This window comes from Mchenga conophoros, linkage group LG22 (genome assembly GCF_057382185.1).
Source record: "Mchenga conophoros isolate Kocher_MC1m ecotype Shallow Benthic linkage group LG22, M_conophoros_male_GT1.1, whole genome shotgun sequence".
Taxonomy (NCBI): domain Eukaryota; kingdom Metazoa; phylum Chordata; class Actinopteri; order Cichliformes; family Cichlidae; genus Mchenga; species Mchenga conophoros.
Genome location: NC_140546.1, coordinates 26,375,718 through 26,397,969, shown reverse-complemented (window position 1 = coordinate 26,397,969; position 22,252 = coordinate 26,375,718). Strand labels below are relative to the sequence as shown.

The window sequence follows — 22,252 nt, the reverse complement described above, 5'->3', positions numbered from 1 at the left end:
GTGGCTTCAGTCTTCTTATCTCTAACCTTCAGTAATTTCAGCTGCCATACTAAGCTGTTCACTCTGAAACCATGGCCAAGGACATGACTCTCTGGTGGGGCTCCGGCTCTCCTCCCTGCTGGCGGGTAATGATTGCTCTGGAGGAGAAGAAACTGCAGGGATACAACCAAAAACTGCTCTCCTTCGAGAAAGGAGAGCACAAGTCGAAGGAAGTCATGGATGTAAACCCCAGGGGACAGGTAGGCTTGCATCACAGGTTTCAATCTGGACTTTGAATGCTTGAAATTGAACCTATTCATATTTTTTCCACTTTGTCTTAAAGCTTCCTGCCTTCAAATGTGGGGACAAAATCATCAACGAGTCCTACGGTGCATGCTTCTTCCTGGAGGTGAGAACTCGAGCAAGGTACTGCCTTGTTGTCAAGGAGATAGGTTGTTGGAGGTCAAGTTGAGGGATTACTAGGTTTACCATGATTGTTTGGACATGCACCCTACACTGCAGAGTAAAAGAAACCAGAGCTTTTTGCTGCTCTTTATAACACTTACTGTTTTCCTGTCTCGACCAACAGTGTGAGTACATGTCCCAGGGAACCAAACTGATCCCTGTGAACTCCAGCGAGAAAGCCCTGGTGCTCCAGCGTACCTTTGAGGGTAACACGCTTCACCAGAAAATGGGTATGTTAGCTTAAATCTTCTCTCTGGTTTTGAACCACAAAGACATAACTGTTGAGTTCCTGCACTTTCATGTCCGATCCCCCAAATTACATTTAGTGAGGTTTTAGTGGGACGTGCTCACTCTCTACATGACTTATCTGTTGTTGTTGCCATTAAAAGATCTGCCTTTTGGGATTTTGAGTCAATGATTGGCAACATCACGCACGAACCTGTCACCTTTAAACCACTGATACTTCATGCGTTCAGCAAACCTCCTCAGAGTTGGTTCCCCTGCTCTTCCCGAGGTCAGCGTTGTTCAAAAAACATGCCACCCAAAATAAGTTGTGTGTTCACATAATTAGGCTCTGGCATAATGCACTATTTCCTTGGGAGTAACCCTCACAACAGGATGTTAATCTCCGTTTATCAAAGCAAGCATTTACAGCCTACAGCCTGATGTTACACAGCAATGCACAGACATACCAAAAATACAAAATATGGAAGTGGATGCTGTGCAGTGTGTGGAAACTTTCTTTTTTCTCAAAGCTTTAAATCCTCAGACAGTGGATATATTCATGAAATGTCTGTTCTGATATTTTGCAGTGGATGTTTTTATGTACAACCGGAGGGTCCCGGAGAATGAGAGGCAGGAATCTGCCTTTAAGAGACTCAAGGAGACGCTGACTGGCGAGGTGCAGATGTGGGAGGGACACCTGCAGAAGGTATGTGAATGACCTGCACGCACTTTCACTCTACTGCTACAAGCATCCAGTGCACAAAACTTATACCTACATAGCTGTGTTGCTCTGGCTTTGTGCGCCAACTGCTTTGTAGTGGGAGAAACAGTCTGGGAATTTTTTTCTGAGGAAAGTTTATGTTTTGACACAAACATAATCTTTGCAGGAGGAGGTAAAATCACGTACTTTACACCCAAACAGCCTATTGCACTGTGTTACAGAGATGCAACTCTTTTCTTTAACCAGGCGAGTCACAGGAAAAACCTTCCTACAATCTGGCAGATTCTAAAGCCTCTTAAGAAAACTGGGTTAAGGTTAGAAAAACACCAAAAGTTAAAAAACAAAGCAGCAGGACATGTTTGGATGATATTTGGACAAAGCCAGGCAGACTATCTGTACCAAATTTAAACAGTCAATATATACGCTAACACTGTTTGTGTAAAAATCTTACCTAAAATTTTTACTTATGTTTAAATGTAAAGACACACTGTGGAATATTTAGAATCTGAGTTCTGCACTGTTTTCCCCTCACAGCGCTTTATTTTTTTTCTCTTAGACACCAGGTGGTTTCCTGGCGGGAAAGAGCTTTTCAATGGCTGATGTGATTGTTTATCCATCCGTTGCTCTTCTCTTCCGCATGGGGTAAGTAAGCTATTTTACTAAGGCTGACGTTTAGCTGCTTGGCAAGATGAATGAATGCAATAATAAACAGCAGTGAACTCACCCTGATTTTGATCTCTCCTGCAGGCTAAGTGAGAAACGTTACCCCAAACTGTCAGAATACCATAAAAATCTGAAGGACAGACCCAGCATCAAAGCCACCTGGCCTCCACTTTGGAAGGACACCCCTGGACAGGACTTTTTGAAAGACATCTGAGATTGAGAGGCTCATCAGCTGACAAGCCAATCTTTTCTTGTTGTGTTTTTAATTTGTTACTATTCCTCGTATTTCAGTACAATATGATGAATATTTTTTTTAACATATACTTTTCAAAGACCTTTTTATATGTCCACTTAGGTGGACAACTGATGTGTATGGAGTGACACATCAGTGTCCAATGTAGTGGTTTATTTGCAAGTATACCATCAACACTAACACAAATACAAAAAAAAGCCTTTGAATTGCTGTCCACTGCAGTGACCACTATGTGTGAAAGGGTTAAATCCATCCTGCAGCTGTGCAGTTTTGACAGGAAAGGTCACTAAATCAAAACTTTAACGCTTTACTTGATTGTTGTCATTCTTCTCTTTGAAACTGAGCTTTCCTATCTAGGTAGCAACACTTGAGCAATCACTGTATGGATTTGTAAAGACATCAAAGTCACATTAAATGAAACACTGATCTGTTCTACAAAATCCAGGGGACAAAAAACAAACAAACAAAACACCAAAAAACAAAGATCTGATATATGTTGTGCTTAAAAAAAAAACAACCTGCTACCCACAGTCCAACTCACAAATTATAAAGATGTTCTACAAACACTAGAATTATATTCAGCATCACAAACAAGTGTGTGTGTGTGTGTGTGTGTGTGTGTGTGTGTGTGTGTGTGTGTGTGTGTGTGTGTGTGTGTGTGTGTGTTTATTTCTTTTTAATTCTTAATGGGATAGCTAGTTTAAGTCCCAGGAGAACAAATGTATCACAGGATTTGAAATAGAAATGAAAAAGAAGCAGAGATTAAAACATAACATAGGAAACACAAACAAAGCATAGAGAGACAGAAAAAACAGAGACTACAGAAGGGAAGACAAAATGTATTGACAGAATTTTTGAGTTCCCAGTTGGAATTTTTATCTGGAACACCCCCTTAACCTGGATTTTTCATTTGGAAAGTTTGAGCAACTCCTCCACCAGGAGGTTAACAATCTCCTGGTGGAGATTTTGTGCAACTTTTTTGTATTTACAGTTTTGAGGGATAAGCCTCTTAAATTTCTCTAACTACAAATATATGTTAAAAAAGCAAAAACGATTTTCAATTTTTTTTGTAGTTTATTGCACTTTTTTGCAATTTATGTAATTACTATGCACTTAATGCAGACATATTATTAAAATCTGGGCTATAATGGTTGTATTGATGTATAGCAACTTGAAATGCTCCCAAAAATGGCTCCACAGCATGTAAAAATATAATATAAGCTCTGGCGGACTTGGTTCTATGGTAGGTCTTAAAGGGTTAAAGTATACTATTTCCTTGTGCTTTATCTGGTAACAGCTTGTTTACTGAACTCGTTTGGTTTAAACCCAGACTACTCAGAATGTCCAAAAATAAACTCTCAAAGTATACAACTCTGAACACTAAGCATAAGTGCACATTTCTGAACTATCTGGTGCAGCTACAAACAACATGTTTAAACAGTGCAACCATTTGCTTTATTTCTCATTGTCTCTATGAGGGATGGTGTAGACTACCCAACCCTCTAACTGAGTGTGGGGATTATTCTGCCCCATTGCTCACTCAGTTAATAGCCCTATGAGCAAACATAGTCTTTTAGATATGCTGGAGGCCTCCTAGACCTGGGTGGGATTTGGCTCCCAGCTTCAGGAGTCTGCTGGCTGGCCTCCTGTGAGATAGTGTCTGGAAACGACACACTCTGTGCAACTGGAACAGAGTTCTCAGGTGAAGCCTCTGGTGGATCGCCAGAAATCTCTGGTGCCCCAGGTCTCAACAATGTAGGACCTTGGTGAGCCTGCCATGGACACAACTGTCCCTCTAGTATCCATGTCTGAGACCCACACTTTGTCTCCAGGATTGAGCTGTAGCATATCATGTACTCTGTGTCTGCGGTTGAAGTTTTGTCTTTGTTTTTGTCTGTACGTTTGTTCTATAGCTTTAAGCTTGTCTGTGTCCGTACCTCTTGGATTTAGCTGTGATGGGATGACAGGAATAGTTGTCCTTATCCTTCTACCCATGAGAAGCTCAGTTGGGCTGTAGCCATTTGCCAATGGAGTAACCCGGTATGCCATAAGGGCGAGATAGGGATCGCCAGACTTTTTAAGAAGACTTTTGATGGTCCTGACTGCCCTCTCGGCCTCCCCGTTGCTCTGAGGGAAGTGGGGACTGGATGTCTCATGGCTAAAACCCCATTCTTGTGCAAATCTTTTGAAGGAATCAGATGAAAACTGAAGTCCATTATCAGAGCGAACCCGCTCTGGTATGCCATGACGTGCAAAGATTGATTTACAGTGCTCGATCACTGCCTCTGATGTTGTAGATGTCAGTTTGGCAACTTCGAAGAATCTGGAAAAGTAATCCACAATGACCAGGTACTGTTTATTCTCTATCTGGAACAGATCAGTTCCAACCATGGCCCACGGTCTTTGTGGGAACTCCGTAGGTAGCATGGTTTCTTTGTGGTTAGTCCGCTCACGGCAGCAAGTGTCACAGGTCTCAATCACTTTTATCAGCTCACTGCTCAGGCCTGGCCACCAAACAGATTCTTTAGCTCTCTCTCTGCATTTCGCTATTCCTAGGTGTCCCTCATGTAGTTTAGACAGAATGTCTGCTCTGAGTGATGTGGGAATCACTATTCTGCTCCCATAAAGAAGCAAACCATTGTGGACTGTGAGGTCACCTGAAAATGGCAGGTAAAGCTGGAAAACCCTTTCAATGGAGTACTTATCTGGCCATCCGTCCACACAGAACTTCTTCAGTTGGCATAGACTGCTGTCATTGTCCTGATGTGTCTGGATTTCTCTGAGTCGTGGCTCTGTGGCTGGCAGACTTGCTATGACGGACTCCACATACAAGTTGATTTCTTCCTCCGGCAAACCCTCAGTTGTGTCACATGCAGAAGCTCTGGACAGTACATCTACTGTTGCAATGTCTCTACCAGGAACATGAGATATGGTATAAGAGAACCTCATCAATCGCATGCGTAGACGTTGTATATGAGGTGGAAGCTCGTCCAGGCCCTTGGAGCCAAGCAACGAAACCAGAGGTTTGTGGTCTGTTTCAATGTGGAATGTTTTCCCAATTAGGAACTCTGCAAACCTCTCACCGGCCCATGTTGAAGCGAGCCTCTTTCTCAATTTGAGCATATCGCTGCTCTGTCGCGCCGAGAGCTCTTGAAGCGTATGCTACTGGTTTCCACCCTAAATCAGCGTGCCGCTGGAGAAGCACTGCTCCCAAGCCATACGAAGATGAGTCAGCTGAGACACACATTTCAGCACTTGGATCATACAGAGCAAGCCCTGGGGGTGTTGTCAGTTCTTTTTTGATGCCGTCGAAAACCTGCTGCTGCTGTGGCCCCCATGACCACAGGTTGGACTTCTTCAGCAGATCTCTTAGGGGGCGCGTTTTTTCTGCCAGGTGAGGAAGAAACTTTCCTAGGTGATTCACCATGCCCAGGAACTGTCTGTCCTCACTTATGTTGCTGGGCTCATCCATGGAACTCACGGCATGCACCTTGTCAGGACCTGCGCTAACCCCCGATGCCTCAATGACCTGCCCCAGGAACTTTATCCTGTTCTTGGAGAACTCACACTTGTCGTTCAATGTTACTCCAGCCTCCTGTAGTCGAACCAGTGCTTTTCGAAGTCTCTCATCATGCTCTGCTTGTGACGTCCCCCAGATGAGCACATCATCCATCTGACAGAGAACTCCTTCTAAGCCCTCAAGAACGTTTCTGGAAGTGTTCTGGGGCTGATAAGATTCCAAAGCACAGACGATTATAACAATACCGACCAAAAGGTGTAATAAAGGTCGTGAGCAAAGAAGAATCCCTGGATAAGGAAATCTGTCGAAATCCTGCATTGGCATCCAGCTTTGAAAACACTTTTGCTCCTGCAAGCTGTCCTAGTGTGTGTTCTACTGAAGGGAGTGGATGTTTCTCTCTCATGACATATTTGTTTAGTTCAGTGAGATAGCTGCATATTCTCACCTTGCCTGTGCGCTTAGGAACCACCATCATAGGCGCGCACCAATCAGTGGGCTCCTCCACCTTGGAAATGACACCCTGCTGCTCCATCCGGTTCAGCTCTTCTTTAACCTTTGGTAAGAGTGGAAGAGAGATTCGCCTAGGGGTCGAGAGGGAAAACGGCTGTGCCTCTGGTTTCAGAATAATATTGTACTCCCCCTCCATTTTGCCTAAGCCGCTGAAAAGCTTGGGGAATTCTTGTTTGACAGCATCAATAGAGTCTAAGCTAATATGATTCACTTTAGCAACCAGCTGTAGTGCCACTGCAGCATGCCCGCTCAGCAGCGTTGTGCATAAACCCTGTACGACATAAATGTCTTCTTTGGTTTTGAGGTTGTTCTTGCTGAGAGTGGCTGTGAACATGCCTTTTACCTTCAGACGTGTTCCTCCTGGGCCCTGCAGAACCCTTTTGGACTTATCCAATCTCCTCAACTGATGCTATGTGTAGAAAGTCTCTGGGACTGCTGTGACATCTGCTCCGGTGTCGATTTTAAAGAGTGTGTTGCATTTGTCCGCATGTATCTCTGTTACCCATGGACTCTCTTTGGTGTCCACAGAGAGGGAACCCAAGAAAGTGACCTCATCATCTGTATCGCTGTTCTCTGAAACTGTTGCAGCATTGACTTCACACAGTTTTTTGTTTCTGCACATCCTGGCAACATTTTTTTTCTTACAGTAACTACATGCGGCTTCCCTCGCGGGGCATTGTTGAAGATTGTGACCTTTTATGTCTCCATACGGGAAAAGTGAGCGCGAGAGCATTTCATTCATAATGATGTAAATCCAAGCCCATTATGTATTCCTGATCTGAATCCTGGGTTGTGTGAAATCCCAGAAATACACGTTAGACAAAGTGAATCTGTGAACTAAGGTGTAGGTCTATTAGGTTATATTGTGGTGATCCTCGAGTTGGGGGATGGGTGTTCATACTGGAGTGCAAAATGAACACCAATGGAAGATGGACAAGAAAAGTTCAAAGCCATCAGGTGCTCAGTTTAGAAAAAATAGAAAAGAAGAGGAGGAGAAACGAGCAAAAGATACAGGTAAGCAGATGTGTCATTGGATAATGGCAGGTCATGTATCCTGAAACAATCAGAATCAGAATACTTTATTAATCCCCAAGGAAATAATGTGTGTTACAGTTGCTCCAAAGAGAAATGGTAAAAATAGTAACAGTAACAGACTAAACTCCAAACAATACATTATGTTACAGATTTTAATATTAATTAGTCATTGTCAACTGTTGATTCTTCTGTGTGTGTGTGTGTGGTGGTGGTGGTGGGGTGTTCGCCCGGGGCGCCAAACAGGCTGGGACCGCCACTGCGCGCCACTATCGCAGAAAGAGCTGAGGAGAGTCCCAGATGAGGGCTCACTCAGCAGCCGCGGAGCAGAAGCCAGGGGGGGTTGCATTGACGTGCCCGTGAGCTCTGCCAGCAGCCAGCTGTGCCAGAGTGACCGAGCCCCAGGCCGAGAGGCCGAGGGCACCCCACACCCAAAGTGGCCCAAGCGAGCCCCAGGCTCCAGGCCCCGACAAGGAGTGAGCCGGTGTGTACCTGGACGCCCATCCCCGGACACAAAGAATCACCAACGCACCGATGTCTGAGGGAGTCCGCCACTGGTGGGGGGAGATAGGCCTCCATACCTTGGAGGGCCCGAGATGTCCCTAGAGAGGTGGCGTCTGATACCCGACCTGACATATGGACACAGACATACAGGTACACACAGATACAAACATCCATTCCCACCCTCATGCTCTCATATGCAATTACTCAACACTCACTGTTGAGTAATTGCATATGAGAGCACTGCAACTCACTGCAACCCCCCCTTGGCTTCTTTGGCTCTCGGAGGAGGCGGACGCACTTTTTCGCTTCTCCCTTATCTTCCCTGCTTATGTCCTTGTCTAGTCTCGTGTTTTTTTTGCATTTTCCCTGGAAAATTCTTTCACAGTCTGTTCTCTATAACCTAAAAGAGGAATTATGGATTGGATCAACTGGTCCCTAAATGCAATTGACACCCCTTTCTCAACGAGAAGTTTGGGCCTGAGTGCTGAAGATATCTATTCAGAACCATGGTAACAGGGTTCTGGCTGATCGGAGCTGGCTTGGCCCTGACTTATCGAAGAATTAAGAAAGCGGAACCGGCTGTTCAAACCCCCACAAGGCTGCCCGCTGGGATTGGAACGATGGGAGAGGCGTGAGTTTCTCAAAATGGGCCCATTGAGTCAGCACGGATAAGATCTTGGAGAGGCTACGGCTGCTGTGAATACTCAGAATAAGATCTCTGACTGCAGACTGGATACATCTCGGAAGGGCTAGCCCGGAATAACATCTCTGGGCGCAAAATTGGATGACATCTCAGGGAGGCACACTGCCGTGAGTTCTCAGAAATTGGCTCCTTGAGCACAAGAAATGACAACATCACAGAACACAAGTATGGCGAAGCTCGAGGCTCTCCAACGGGAGATCGAGAGACCAGTGTTGGACTGTAGAACTGCTTTGAAATTCATATGAGCTGTTCACACTAAAGTAAAAAATAACATCACTTATGCGGATACCCCTTCGGCGCCAGCTGCAAGGCCGGAGCTGAACAAAACACCCTGATAACGACTGTGTTTAGTCTGTTCCTTCCCATTCCATGCAAGGCCACCTGGGTTGGCTGGAAGACTGTTTACTTAGCCTGGCAGGGCGAAGGACACTGTCTCAGCTGAACTCTGGACACGCTCACACATACATATACTGATACTGATAAGCACTCACTGACGCATCACCCTCCCTACCCCGGATCCAACGCCACCTCCAACGCTTACCTCCCCTCTGATGTGGACATCGGGTCAGTTGGAGGCGCAGTCGAAGATTGCAGCGGTCCCAGATCAGATGTACACACTGGAACTCTTTCCCATGTTGCTTGTCTGTGTTTATTGTGCTATGGTGTGTTGATATCTGTGCATTCCTGTATTATCCTTTTGTGTTACACATTTCGATGTTTTTTTCCTCGCTACCTAGCCTGACCTGTCTCCCCAATGTGATGTTTGTGTATTGTATGTACGGTCGGCAAGGTCTGTCATCTCGGTTGTGGGCAAAAGACCTGCAACTGACAAATAAAGGCTATCTCATGTCTCATCTCATCACCCAACGTGGAGACAGACATAGAGAGACACTGTACACACAATCACACTCCCCAAGCGTACTCTAAGCCCCGGGTCTAGGTACCCCTGCCCCTGGAGGGGGAAACTGCACCCAGACCCAGGTGGTGTTACCCTTTTCCCTGCGGTGGGGAGAAACAGACCGCTCCGACTCCGCAGCAGCAGGGAGGCCCCACATTCCAAACCCCAGTCGGACGGCCAACTCCTCCTCCTAGCCCCCCGCTCCAGCAGGCCGCAGAGAACGGGGGTGAGAGAAGACTCCAAACCTCCCTCCGCCCCCTCATATGTAGTGTTGATGCATGTGTGTTCTAAGATGCATTTAAAACCCAGGAGGGCATGGAGCTACCTGCCAGAGAGCAGCAGGTAAGCGCATAGCCCCTCCTGATAGCCCTCAATGTCTACGTGTATTTAAAATTGAGAGGTGGGCAACGACACCAGGGGTGAGGCATACACCCTGATGGTCTTTTGTGCCCACCCCCAAGATCCTATATGTATGTGTTATGAGAGTGTGAGTAATGTGAATGTCTAAGTTGTGAGATAAAATTGAGGCACAGGCAGCCAGAAGGGGACAGAGGGGGGGATGCCTCCCCTGCACCCGGGTGACACACCTTTACCCCAAGGCCCTGCATGTGTGGGTGATTGTGGAGGGGCGGGAAGAGGGAGGCAGTTGGAGATGGGGTGGGAAGGAAGGGAGGGGCAAGTGACCATTGATCAGTTTCATGATTGAAGTAGAAACAGGAGAGGGAGGGTGAGAGAATGAGAGAAGAAGAGGCAGCTGTGCAGCAAAGACACAGAATAACTCCAGCTTTGTGTCTTTTCCATCGTAGCTGAAGTCCGGGACAAACTACGTTCCTTTTCACCTCAATACGAAACGCGTAATATTTTCTCTGAATACGAGACGATTCCGTTTTTTAGGGGACGGTTGGCAACTCTAATAATTAACCTTATGAATAAAATAAAATTCAACATCAGTAACATCATAGCACCCACCCAGCTGTATAGAAACTCCGTCATGCTAGCTAGTACCCATTACAAAAAAGTCAGCATAATGGAAATAAACTCCACCTAAACTTGGTTCATATCTGACCCAGATAAACTGCAGGTCATAACTTCTTACCTGAAGTTCAGTTCACCTGACACTCGTACCGGCGGCCACCTCAGGTCTCTGCTCCTCCGGCCTCCCCTTTCCCTCATCCACCTGCTGGCCTCCACCACTTGCTAATGTTACTGAATCTGTGGAAGCTCCGTGATAGCTACCACACAAAGTAACGAATAATGACCTTACCTAAATCCCAGTAATGATTAACGCGTTCCTGATTTTGGCATAATAACTAATTACCGTGCTCGTTACCACAATAATAACGTAGTTACTGTAACGCGTTACTGTAACGCGTTACTTAATAACGCGTTAGTCCCTACACTGCTAGTAACTAGTTGAAGAAGCCATAGGTCTCAGCAGATGTCCTTATTTTCTCTTTTGTTTTTTTGTTGAGGTGGGGTGGGATAAGTTAGCTGCAGTAGCTCGAGGAATTGCTTGTGGAGTGAAGAAAAAGCTGTTTGTTTGTTTAAGGGCCTGCCAAACTTGTTACTACATGGTCATGATATGTAGAAAAGTAAAAATGTAACCACATAAATATGTAGAGTAAAAACAAAGCATTTTAGACATAATATAGGAAAGAATAACTTAAAGAGGGAGAGAAAAGATAAATGAACAAAATAAAGCAGAGTCCTGAAAACTAAACTATACTAAAGGATGGAAAAGTTACACGTCATGGTAAATGTACAATATTTTCTTGAACATGCCCTCCCCACTAAAAACACACACACAAAAAGAACCCCACACAAAAAAACAACAACACTATCACAATTCTGAGTTAACGTATTTGAGTTATTTAAATGAAGTAGATTACATATTTGAGAGCTGTTCTTATGTGAAATAGCCACAGAAGGAAAAATGGAAAATAGATGTGATCATTTTGTCCGTATTTCTTCTAGCCCAAGTACAGTTTGCAATAATACCACCTACAGCTGAATTAAATGAGCTAAACAGAACAATGAGTTCCTTTGTAAATGTTTGTGAAGGCAGGCTGCAAGGCTAGATGCTTCATTTCATACACATGTGGCAATGAGACTGAAAACGCCTGAATTCCAAGATTAAGAGGTGTGGTCCTAAAATTTTGTCCACAGAGTATATCAGACACACTATTCAAGTCATTGTTTTGTTTTTCTGGGAGGCTTACTTAGAGAAATGTATGTATGTACAGCATAAACACAACTTCAAACTCACTAAACCTGCTTCGATTTTGGCCTGTACATTTTGTAGGTCTTAGACTGTAACCTGTCTGAACTGGCTCTCTCAGCAGTTATCCATCAGTTTATCTTTTCACGTTTGGTTGAGCACATGGAGACGTTACTTGCAGTATTGTCAGTATAATAAGTGTCGACAGGCACAACACTTTATAAATACTTTCCAGTATGATCTGTAGGCTTACTGCAAAGCTTTACCCTAAACTAGGAGAGTATTACAATCTGCTGAAGGAGACACGTAGTGTTAAAGCCAGCTGGCCACTGCCTACTAGGTTGCACTTGCATTAGGTTTAAATGCATTTTAACTCAGTTGTCAACATTAACCAAATAAAACAGACATTTTAGTGCTGAAGGAAAGCACAAAATCTAATGCTTAGAGTGGAGTTGGAACAGGTGCTGCAGTGTGTCATCAGAAGCTTACAGAAAATGTGAAAAGCAATGTTTGCTTCAGGTGTCCAATCTCATGTACCCTCATCTATGTGTTAACAAAGGTATTCAGAGTTTATTTGAATGGGCGTACTGGAACTACTTTTCTCTACACAAAGGTAACTCAGAAGCCGTGAGTTAGCATGACATTGCATAAATGAAGCACTTTGAATGAATCTTTTTTTATGCCATTTGCCTGAATTTGCATTGCTTTATTAAATGCACACTCTCTTTAAGGAACACTGAGTGTACTGTATTTTGGCCACAATGAGCTTTGTGAACATTTTCTTATCTGACATAGTTAAGGCACTGGTGGAAAGTGACTTCCTGTGACTTGGCCCTTTTACCTGTGCTATCTGCTGAATGTTCTGGAAATTTTTCTAAGCTTATTTTGGACTTGTTGGTTCTCCTGTTTTGTCCCATCAGCCCAGTTTGGGAAACATCTGTAATATTAATTAGAGAAGTAAAAAAATAACGATCATTAAACTGCTCAAATCTGTCTAACAGGTTCACTGTCATCACTATGACATGAAGCAGCTTATGAGATTTCAAAATAAAGCCAGGTAAAAGAAAACATGTCCATCATATGCAAAGCTTCATTGAAAACACCACACCCAAACATATAACGATATGAAAGGTTTAGACCTTCTTCAAAAATCCGGCATCCTTTAATTCAGACTTTGTTTATAGAGGGTGGTGCACTGAGCAGTCGCTCCCTTATTAATGAAAGCCCAGTGCAAAAGGCAGAACAAACCTCCACAATGGCAGCAAAGGAGGATTAATGCATGCAGAGCAGGCTCTAATTCAACATAACGAACAACTGTACAAAAACCCCAGCTACCATTGTCTATTTGTCATTCAGCACATGCTCTGTTTTAATATATGATCTCTCAAGAGAAAATTAGTATAGTATGCAGTGTCTCGATGCATGCTGAATCATCCAGGTAAGGAAATTCAAAACTTCTAGTGAGTCTGAAGAAGTCACTGAAAACTGAATAGTGTGTCTGCTACGTCCAGATGAACAGAATGAACTTTTTTTGATATGTCGTGCAACGTAAGCAAAATCAGCATACTGAAAGTAATGCAGACACAGGAAATACCTTGATGTAAAATAATAATTTTAAAAAACAAAGGAGAAGAAGAAAAAGAAAAAAGGCATAAATCACACTTTCTCGATAAGCATTTGTTTGAAGTATGACTAAATGCAAATTGCAAAAGCTGACAAGATCCCTAACCACACAGGAGCACAGCACTATCATTCTAACTTCCACTCTAGCTACTTTATACACTGTTTCCCCCCTGGCTTCATTGTCTTTTATTATGTTTTAGAAAAGTTTTTCACTATTTAACATTCAGTGTCTAATGTTTAGTCCTGACATGCTGTAGTTTTTTCATGTTTCCCTTTGACTCGGATTTTTTTCCCATCTACCCTCAAATTCTTTGTCTGCCTTTGGATCAAAGAGTTTCTAAAAAAAATCAAGACAAGTCACCTCTTTTTAAAAATGTACATCAGGTTGACATGACATCACGTTCTCGAGTGTCATTTATCTTAGTGTGACAGATCTTTGGTAGGAGCACAGAAATGGGATGAGGCTTATTTCCAGGAATCGTGACAAAGCCGACTGGCGCTATAAAGCCAGGGCTTTCACCCACTCCAGCTTCAGTCTTAAACATTCCTCGACTTCACCTGTCAGGTTAAGAGCTTCACTCTGAAATCATGGCCAAGGACATGACTCTGCTGTGGGCTTCCGGATCGCATGCCTGCTGGAGGATAATGATCGCTCTGGAGGAGAAGAACCTGCAAGGATACAACCAAAAACAACTCTACTTTGAGAAGGGGGAGCACAAGTCAAAGGAAGTCATGGAGATCAACCCCAGGGGTCAGGTAGGTTCATATCACACTATGTAAACACTCATATTTGAAATCTGCATTTGTTTTCCTGAAATTGAGAAAAAGGAGTATTCACTTGGCATTCACAAAGTGTTTATGGTTTGCACTGTCTCTTAAAGCTTCCTGCCTTCAAATGTGGGGATGTACCCCTCAACGAGTCCTGTGCTGCATGCTTTCATCTGGAGGTGAGAACTCAAATGATGACTTGAATCTGAATGTTATGTCTCCACAGAGTTTCTAGTTTGGAGAACTACTTGTGATTATATGTTAAACAATGCGTTGTACAAACAGACACCCCACACCACAGAGGTAAAAAAACTAGGAAATTAAAAAGAATAATTAATGTCTCCTCCAACAGTGCAAGTACAAGACGCAGGGAACCAAGCTGATCCCTGACTGCGAGGTTGGGAGAGCGCAGATATTGCAGCGTGTGTTTGAGGTTAACGCGCTCGTTGAGAAATCATGTAAGTTTGTTCTGACGCACTTCTGATCCTGAACTCTCTTCATCACAGTGTGTGTACCCCGAACAACGTTAGAACCACAGGGATTTAGTGAGTCTGTAAAGGATATATCAAGGCTGCTAAATCTCTTTCTGTGTGACCTGGCTGATGTTGCCATTCAGAGGTCTGTGCTCTGGGATTTTGAACTGCTGAACTTGGCAACACTAAAACCCCATGTTGATGTTTGTTAATCCCGCCAGTGATCACATGCTCAGACTAGTTTTGCATGCAAAGTCACTTGTTTGTCTTGAGATTTGGCACTTTAGCACCTTGGCACAATATAAAATTCAGTTTTTTGCTTTTTACACATTTCCAGCAAGCGTTATCTACTACAACTTGAGGGTCCCAGAGGGGGAGAGACACGACTCTGCCGTTAAGAGAAACAAAGAGGCTCTGACCGCTGAGTTGAAGCTGTGGGAGGGATACCTGCAGGTGTGTGAATGACCTGTGTGCACGCGATCTCAACGACTAAACTAAACCCAGAATACAAACGTTGGAAAGCCACAGGAGTAGATTGTAAACCTTGCCAGAAATAAGCTGTATGTGCTCCAGAATTACAAAGAAAATAGGTGCTCTGGAAAAAGTAGTGTTTTCTCTTTGAATAAAAACATTTAATCTTTGCAGGATAGGAGTGATGAGGCTTCATTTTAGTTCCCTTTAAGAAAATCCTTAAACAGTAGCATAAATGTAAATATGAGGTATAATTAAAGCAGCAGAAGTAGATGCAAAACAGCTGCATGGTGGTTAGCAGTGTAGCATCACAGCAATAAGGTTTATATCACAAAATCAATCTTGCCTTTGAATTTAAGGATATAATTTATATATCTTTTATTTTTAGGCCTCGAGCGGTTTCATCGTAGGAAAGGACTTTACCTTGGCCGACGTGGTTGTTTACCCAAACGTTGCCTATCTCTTCCACTACGGGTAAGAGGACTAAATGACCAGACACATGAATGAATAGAATAATAGTAGAAATGAATTCACACTGACTTTCTTCTTTCCTGTAGGCTTTCTGAACAGCGTTACCCCAAACTGGCAGAATACTATAAAGGTCTGATGAACAGACCCAGCATCAAAGCCAGCTGGCCTCCTACTTGGAAGAACGCACCGAAACAGGAAACACTGAAAGACATCTGAGATTCAGGCGCTCATTTGTTACCACTCCTTGCACTGCACTAGTGATTCATATGCATTTTTTAAAATATAATTTGTGACAATAATGTGTGATTATTACTGTGCTGTGACCAAAATAAGCAATAAAAACTGAGTTTCAATTTTGTTCACTTTGTTAAGTTGATATCATTTAATGTTAACCAAAATCAAACATCGGTTTTCCACACCACTCACTGCAAATTTGATGTTTGGATGTCAGGCTAAAACTGTGTGATTTTTTCCCCCATTTTGAGACGACTTTTCAGTTGTGCGACTGTTTTGGGGATTGGCCTGGGTTTTGCCTTAATCGTGTGTTGTGCATCGTGTAGTATACATGGGGTAACGAGAAGCGATTAACACCTCACAGCCTGCTCCCAATCAGCAATCGTACGGTCGCAAGAAAATCAAACCTGTTTAAAATCCTGGTCGCCCCTCGTGAGGGTATTGCACTGTTGAAGCAGTGCCATGAGCAAAGACATGTGCAAACACAGAAATGTCGGTGAAAAAGACGGAGCAGCACGGCAGTGCAGCGTGTGATCTGGACACAAGCGATGGGAGTCCCACCTTGTCGAACTTTGACAAATTCATCCGAGCCTTTTCAATATGGCCTCACAAAATTATCACGACCACAACAACCGTGAAAAGAGTTGGATGGACATTGCTGCTCAATTGCAGCTGCCAGGTCAATGTTTTTCATTAGCAATTCAGGAAAGTTGATGGTGGTGTGCGTGTATGTGTGAGTGAAAGACAGAGAGGGAGAGCGAGAGACAGGTTTTGTGTTATAAACTTCATGTTATGGACGCACAGTGTGAGCACTCAGCCCCTGTGATTCAATTGTACAGTTTGAGCAGGGGCTGAATAACATGACTGAAAAAATTGCACAGTGTTTGCCCAGCTTAAGAATCTGCATTACATCCTTCCTGCAGCTTTGCAGATTTGACAGGAGACGTCACTAGACCAAGCTAAAAAGTGTCTGTGTGGGAAACTGAATAATTACTAATCAAACTGTTTTTATTTCTTTTCAATATAAGTTCTCACTGCTGCTATAACATAGGAGATATAAGAACCCTTTTCATTTATGCTTCCCCAGCAAAGTAGAAGTAGTGACAGGATTCTACAGAGCCCCTTAAGTGAAATTGGAGAGAAAATAATTGAAGATGCATTTTTGCGAGATCCTGCAAACGTTTTTCATTTCAGTCCATGCACTTTCAACTCAGTAGTGAGACTTAGGAAACAACCATAGTGATGGAAGTCACACACTCGCGAGAAAGATTGAGCTCGGGCTAAACTATAAAGACTCAGTGCTTTGCAGTGCACACGGTTGTGTGAGAGACATCTGAAGATAGATGTAAATGGAAGGGGAAACACTTGGGGCCAGACATCCTCTGACTTGGTGGTCTTGGTTGAATTCATTGACAAGCAGCTGTGGTACTCTGGACAGCTCGCCAGTATTTTGAGTGACTGTATTTTAAACATTTACGGAGACTTTTAAAATTTGATCCTTTAGTTTAAGCCAAATAACTTGTTTTGCCTTTTCTATTACATTCCATTTCAACTTTATAGCAAATGGGAATACAATAATGTCAAATACTGTTGTTTGCCCTACAGTCTGCAAAAAAAAAAAAGATAAGTCTTGTTTTTATTGGAAATCTTCATAGTGCAAGTGATCTATCAAGTTTTGAAGATGGAAACTCACTGCAAGGACAGAACAGTCATGTTGAGGCTGTAACTACAATTACTGAGTGCAAAGATTTTAAAGTGAAACTAAATGAGCAACAGATGTTTTATTATAAGCCACTTACGATATAGTCATCCACCCTCCCAAACAGAAAAGAACGCAGTTCTCTAAAACAGTAGATTTTAAAGTTTTATACATAAATCTCACATAAGACTTATTTTAACATAATATCACTTAATCAAGGCGTGTCTTTTGATTTGGTAAAAATAATAATAATAATGTGGTACATGTTGTATGTGAAATGTCAACCTGCCACCTGCAATTCATACTCAAAATACATTAAGAAGTCTGTCTACACATAAACTTCTGTGTGTGTGTGTGTGTGTGTGTGTGTGTGTGTGTGTCTTTTCGTTCTTTCTTAATGGGACAGCCAGGCTAAGTCCTATGGGGAAAAAAGGATCACAGAATGTAATTTCCATTACTTTCCAGTAGCTGTGTTTTCAGTTCGGTGCAGTTATACAAGCAGTTTAAAAATTGAGTCACAGAGCAGCTCACAGATGTGACTATTCAATGGGATGAACACATTCACTTCAGCTCAAGTTTATTTATATAGCACCAAATCACAACAGTCGCTTCAAGGTGCTTTATACTGTGAGGTAAAGATTAAGCTTATCTTTGGCTTAACTTTTCTCTTCTAAAAAGCACACACAAAACATAAAATGCTGCAAGATATATGGGCTGCATACAATAAATCCAGCCCTGTTTGTACTGAGCAGTGCACCGAGCAGTCCCTCCGTTATTAATGAATGTCCTCCCCGAGGAAGATTGATGCATGCAGAGCAGGTTGCAATACAACGCAACAAAACCAACAGCAATTAAAAAAAAACAAAGAAACAAAAATTGTCATTCTGTACTTGCTCTCTTTTAGATTTGTGTAATACTGATTTATTATCAAACCAGATTACCTGCTGTTCTTTGCATGTGTGAGCAAACTGCCCTTTGAAACGGACTCAAAATGCCGACATAGCAACTGCAGTAATGTAGGCGCACACACAGTTTGCCTCATTGCCTTACTGATACAACGATACTCACAGCTGCTTAGGTGCCCGCTGCAAAGAGGTCAAAGATTCAGAGAAGCAAACTGCCGAGTATGCACCAACAATAAAATATTATTACTTTATTTTATTTGCATTGTCACGGTCCTATTAGATGCATTCAGTGTAATTGTGATTTATCGGTTATGTCAGAACTGTGTGCAGATTTGAATAAAAAGTGCTGAATCACAGTGAGTTTCACTTCTCAGGGCGTCGTTCACCAGCAGCAGCAGCAGCAAAACAATGAACTACTGCAGGAATCAGTTCAATATAACCACAATTCATTTTTACTCTTTTCCTTTTTCTAATCAATCGTTACTGATATGCAACAGTTATTAGCAATAAAATGTTCAGAGAATTAACTCCAAATAGCGACACGATCCCTAACCACACAGGAGAAGGCAGTAACACTCAAACTTTCATATCCCACTACAAAGTTAAGTGTTTAATGTTTAGTCACATTTTTCCCATCTAGCCTCAGATTTTTTTTCTGCCTTCAGATCAAAGACTTTCTGAGAAAAGCAAGACTAGTCACCTCTCCTCCAAATGCCTTTGGTGAAATTTGGGACTAGAGTCCTATTTAAAGACAAATCACGCAGAAATGGTTAATAAATCAGATTTTTTTAAAAGTGTCACATAAGGTTGACATGACACCAAGTTTAAACTGTCATTTATCTTGCCTGCCAAAGATTGACAGATCTTTGGCTTGTTTCCAGGAATCGTGACAAAGCCGACTGGCGCTATAAAGCCTGGGCTTTCACCCACTCCAGCTTCAGTCTTAAACATTCCTCGACTTTACCTGTCAAGCGCTTCACTCTGAAATCATGGCCAAGGACATGACTCTGCTGTGGGGCTCCGGATCTCCTCCCTGCTGGAGGATAATGATCGCTCTGGAGGAGAAGAACCTGCAAGGATACAACCAAAAACTGCTCTCCTTTGAGAAGGGGGAGCACAAGTCAAAGGAAGTCATGGAGATCAACCCCAGGGGTCAGGTAGGTTCATATCACACTATGTAAACACTCATATTTGAAATCTGCATTTGTTTTCCTGAAATTGAGAAAAAGGAGTATTCACTTGGCATTCACAAAGTGTTTATGGTTTGCACTGTCTCTTAAAGCTTCCTGCCTTCAAATGTGGGGATGTACCCCTCAACGAGTCCTGTGCTGCATGCTTTCATCTGGAGGTGAGAACTCAAATGATGACTTGAATCTGAATGTTATGTCTCCACAGAGTTTCTAGTTTGGAGAACTACTTGTGATTATATGTTAAACAATGCGTTGTACAAACAGACACCCCACACCACAGAGGTAAAAAAACTAGGAAATTAAAAAGAATAATTAATGTCTCCTCCAACAGTGCAAGTACAAGACGCAGGGAACCAAGCTGATCCCTGACTGCGAGGTTGGGAGAGCGCAGATATTGCAGCGTGTGTTTGAGGTTAACGCGCTCGTTGAGAAATCATGTAAGTTTGTTCTGACGCACTTCTGATCCTGAACTCTCTTCATCACAGTGTGTGTACCCCGAACAACGTTAGAACCACAGGGATTTAGTGAGTCTGTAAAGGATATATCAAGGCTGCTAAATCTCTTTCTGTGTGACCTGGCTGATGTTGTCATTCAGAGGTCTGTGCTCTGGGATTTTGAACTGCGGAACTTGGCAACACTAAAAACCCATGTTGATGTTTGTTAATCCTGCCAGTGATCACATGCTCAGCCAAGCTTTTGCATGTAAAGTAATTGACTTGTCATGAGATTTGGCACTTTAGCACCTTGGCACAATATAAAATTCAGTTTTTTGCTTTTTACACATTTCCAGCAAGCGTTATCTACTACAACTGGATGGTCCCAGAGGGAGAGAGACACGACTCTGCCGTTAAGAGAAACAAAGAGGCTCTGACCGCTGAGTTGAAGCTGTGGGAGGGATACCTGCAGGTGTGTGAATGACCTGTGTGCACGCGATCTCAACGACTAAACTAAACCCAGAATACAAACGTTGGAAATTCATAGGAGTAGATTTTAAACCTTGCCAGAAATAAGCTGGTCCATAAATTTCTTTTTAGGTTTTGTTGTTTTAGCCACACATAGTGTTGGGGAGTAATGGAATACATGACATTTAAAATACAAATTATGAGTAACTGTATTAAAAAGGCAGTATTCAGAATACAGTTACTTTGTTGAAATAAATGGATTACACGGGCTTCTTTTCCTGTTTCATATGTTAGGCTATGCCCTCTCTATTTTTGATAATTCCACACCAGTGGAAACCCAAACAAAAAACGCATTAAGAAGCTCAAATGCCTGTGTCTATATCTCGCGGCCCATGTCACTTCTACTTGCAGCCCGCATAATGACGTGACAAAATATTTTTAAAAATTATTGTTCAAAAATATAAAAATTATTTTATATGATGGCAATAGGCAGATTGTTACAGGCATAGCCCTAAGGCATAGGTGTCAAACTCTGGCCCGCGGGCCAAATTTGGCCCGCAGCCTAATTACATTTGGCCCGCGAAGCCATACCAAGTTACTATTAGAGCTGGCCTACTGGTATTATACAGCTAATATATATATTGTTTAGTATTAAGCTTTGCTTGTTCCATATTCAGTTTTTCAGCAAAACGTGTTTTAGTCCATAAGAAAAGATTCATTCTTATATCTGGAGGAATAAATAACACATGTGCTCCAGAATTACAAAGTAAATAGGTGCTCTGGAAAAAGTAGTGTTTTCTCTTTGAATAAAAACATTTAATCTTTGCAGGATAGGAGTGATGAGGCTTCATTTTAGTTCCCTTTAAGAAAATCCTTAAACAGTAGCATAAATGTAAATATGAGGTATAATTAAAGCAGAAGAAGTAGATGCAAAACAGCTGCATGGTGGTTAGCAGTGTAGCATCACAGCAATAAGGCTTATATCACAAAATCAATCTTGCCTTTGAATTTAAGAATATAATTGAGATTGAATATTTATTAAGTCAAATGTTAACCATCTATCATAGTTAAATGATCTATATTATATGTGATTTCTAGGTTTTTACCCTCCACAACATTTTTCTTCTTTTATTTTTAGGCCTCGAGCGGTTTCATTGTAGGAAAGGACTTTACCTTGGCCGACGTGGTTGTTTACCCAACCGTTGCCTATCTCTTCCACTACGGGTAAGAGGACTAAATGACCAGACACATGAATGAATAGAATAATAGTAGAAATGAATTCACACTGACTTTCTTCTTTCCTGTAGGCTTTCTGAACAGCGTTACCCCAAACTGGCAGAATACTATAAAGGTCTGATGAACAGACCCAGCATCAAAGCCAGCTGGCCTCCTACTTGGAAGAACGCACCGAAACAGGAAACACTGAAAGACATCTGAGATTCAGGCGCTCATTTGTTACCACTCCTTGCACTGCACTAGTGATTCATATGCATTTTTTAAAATATAATTTGTGACAATAATGTGTGATTATTACTGTGCTTTGACCAAAATAAGCAATAAAAACTGAGTTTATATTTTATAGCTCATCTGTGTTTTGTTTCTTTGCAGTGGGGATATTTATTGTTAATATAATGTTAACCAAAATCAAACTTTAGGTTTGATGTTTGGATATCAAGTTAAGAATCTGCATTACACCCTTCCATCAGCTTTGCAGAGAGGTTACTTCACCCAGCTATAAATCTTTGTGTTTTGGAAATGAAAAAGCTTCTCAGACCATAAGGGCTATCAGAACCTTTTACCTTTTTTATTAAAAGAAAGAAAGAAA

The 22,252-nt window shown here is 42.3% G+C and overlaps 3 protein-coding genes across 3 annotated transcripts; all 3 read left to right on the top strand.

Annotated features, from left to right (window-relative positions):
* On the top strand, positions 1–2,789 carry LOC146549576 (glutathione S-transferase A-like). Its single transcript, XM_085263497.1, has 6 exons — positions 1–239; positions 323–388; positions 569–674; positions 1,257–1,375; positions 1,947–2,032; positions 2,138–2,789. The coding sequence occupies exons 1-6, from the start codon at positions 72–74 to the stop codon at positions 2,265–2,267; spliced, it is 675 nt and encodes a 224-aa protein (XP_085119623.1). The 5' UTR covers positions 1–71; the 3' UTR covers positions 2,268–2,789.
* An 11,073-nt stretch (positions 2,790–13,862) lies between these two features.
* LOC146549575 (glutathione S-transferase A-like) lies at positions 13,863–15,839 on the top strand. Its single transcript, XM_085263498.1, has 6 exons — positions 13,863–14,070; positions 14,196–14,261; positions 14,435–14,540; positions 14,893–15,008; positions 15,415–15,500; positions 15,584–15,839. The coding sequence occupies exons 1-6, from the start codon at positions 13,903–13,905 to the stop codon at positions 15,711–15,713; spliced, it is 672 nt and encodes a 223-aa protein (XP_085119624.1). The 5' UTR covers positions 13,863–13,902; the 3' UTR covers positions 15,714–15,839.
* Positions 15,840–19,265: 3,426 nt separating this feature from the next.
* On the top strand, positions 19,266–22,022 carry LOC146549574 (glutathione S-transferase A-like). Its single transcript, XM_085263455.1, has 6 exons — positions 19,266–19,492; positions 19,618–19,683; positions 19,857–19,962; positions 20,316–20,431; positions 21,566–21,651; positions 21,735–22,022. Exons 1-6 carry the CDS (start codon positions 19,325–19,327, stop codon positions 21,862–21,864), a joined length of 672 nt encoding a protein of 223 aa, XP_085119581.1. The 5' UTR covers positions 19,266–19,324; the 3' UTR covers positions 21,865–22,022.
* The last annotated feature ends 230 nt before the right edge of the window (positions 22,023–22,252 follow it).

Coding starts and splice junctions, on each gene's coding strand:
- LOC146549576 (XM_085263497.1), top strand. CDS start 72: ATGGCCAAGGACATGACTCTCTGGTGGGGCTCCGGCTCTCCTCCCTGC. Junction 240..322: donor ATGTAAACCCCAGGGGACAG/GTAGGCTTGCAT, acceptor TTTGTCTTAAAG/CTTCCTGCCTTCAAATGTGG. Junction 1,376..1,946: donor GGGAGGGACACCTGCAGAAG/GTATGTGAATGA, acceptor TTTTTCTCTTAG/ACACCAGGTGGTTTCCTGGC.
- LOC146549575 (XM_085263498.1), top strand. CDS start 13,903: ATGGCCAAGGACATGACTCTGCTGTGGGCTTCCGGATCGCATGCCTGC. Junction 14,262..14,434: donor CTGCATGCTTTCATCTGGAG/GTGAGAACTCAA, acceptor CTCCTCCAACAG/TGCAAGTACAAGACGCAGGG. Junction 15,009..15,414: donor TGTGGGAGGGATACCTGCAG/GTGTGTGAATGA, acceptor TTTTATTTTTAG/GCCTCGAGCGGTTTCATCGT.
- LOC146549574 (XM_085263455.1), top strand. CDS start 19,325: ATGGCCAAGGACATGACTCTGCTGTGGGGCTCCGGATCTCCTCCCTGC. Junction 19,963..20,315: donor CGCGCTCGTTGAGAAATCAT/GTAAGTTTGTTC, acceptor ACACATTTCCAG/CAAGCGTTATCTACTACAAC. Junction 21,652..21,734: donor GCCTATCTCTTCCACTACGG/GTAAGAGGACTA, acceptor TCTTTCCTGTAG/GCTTTCTGAACAGCGTTACC.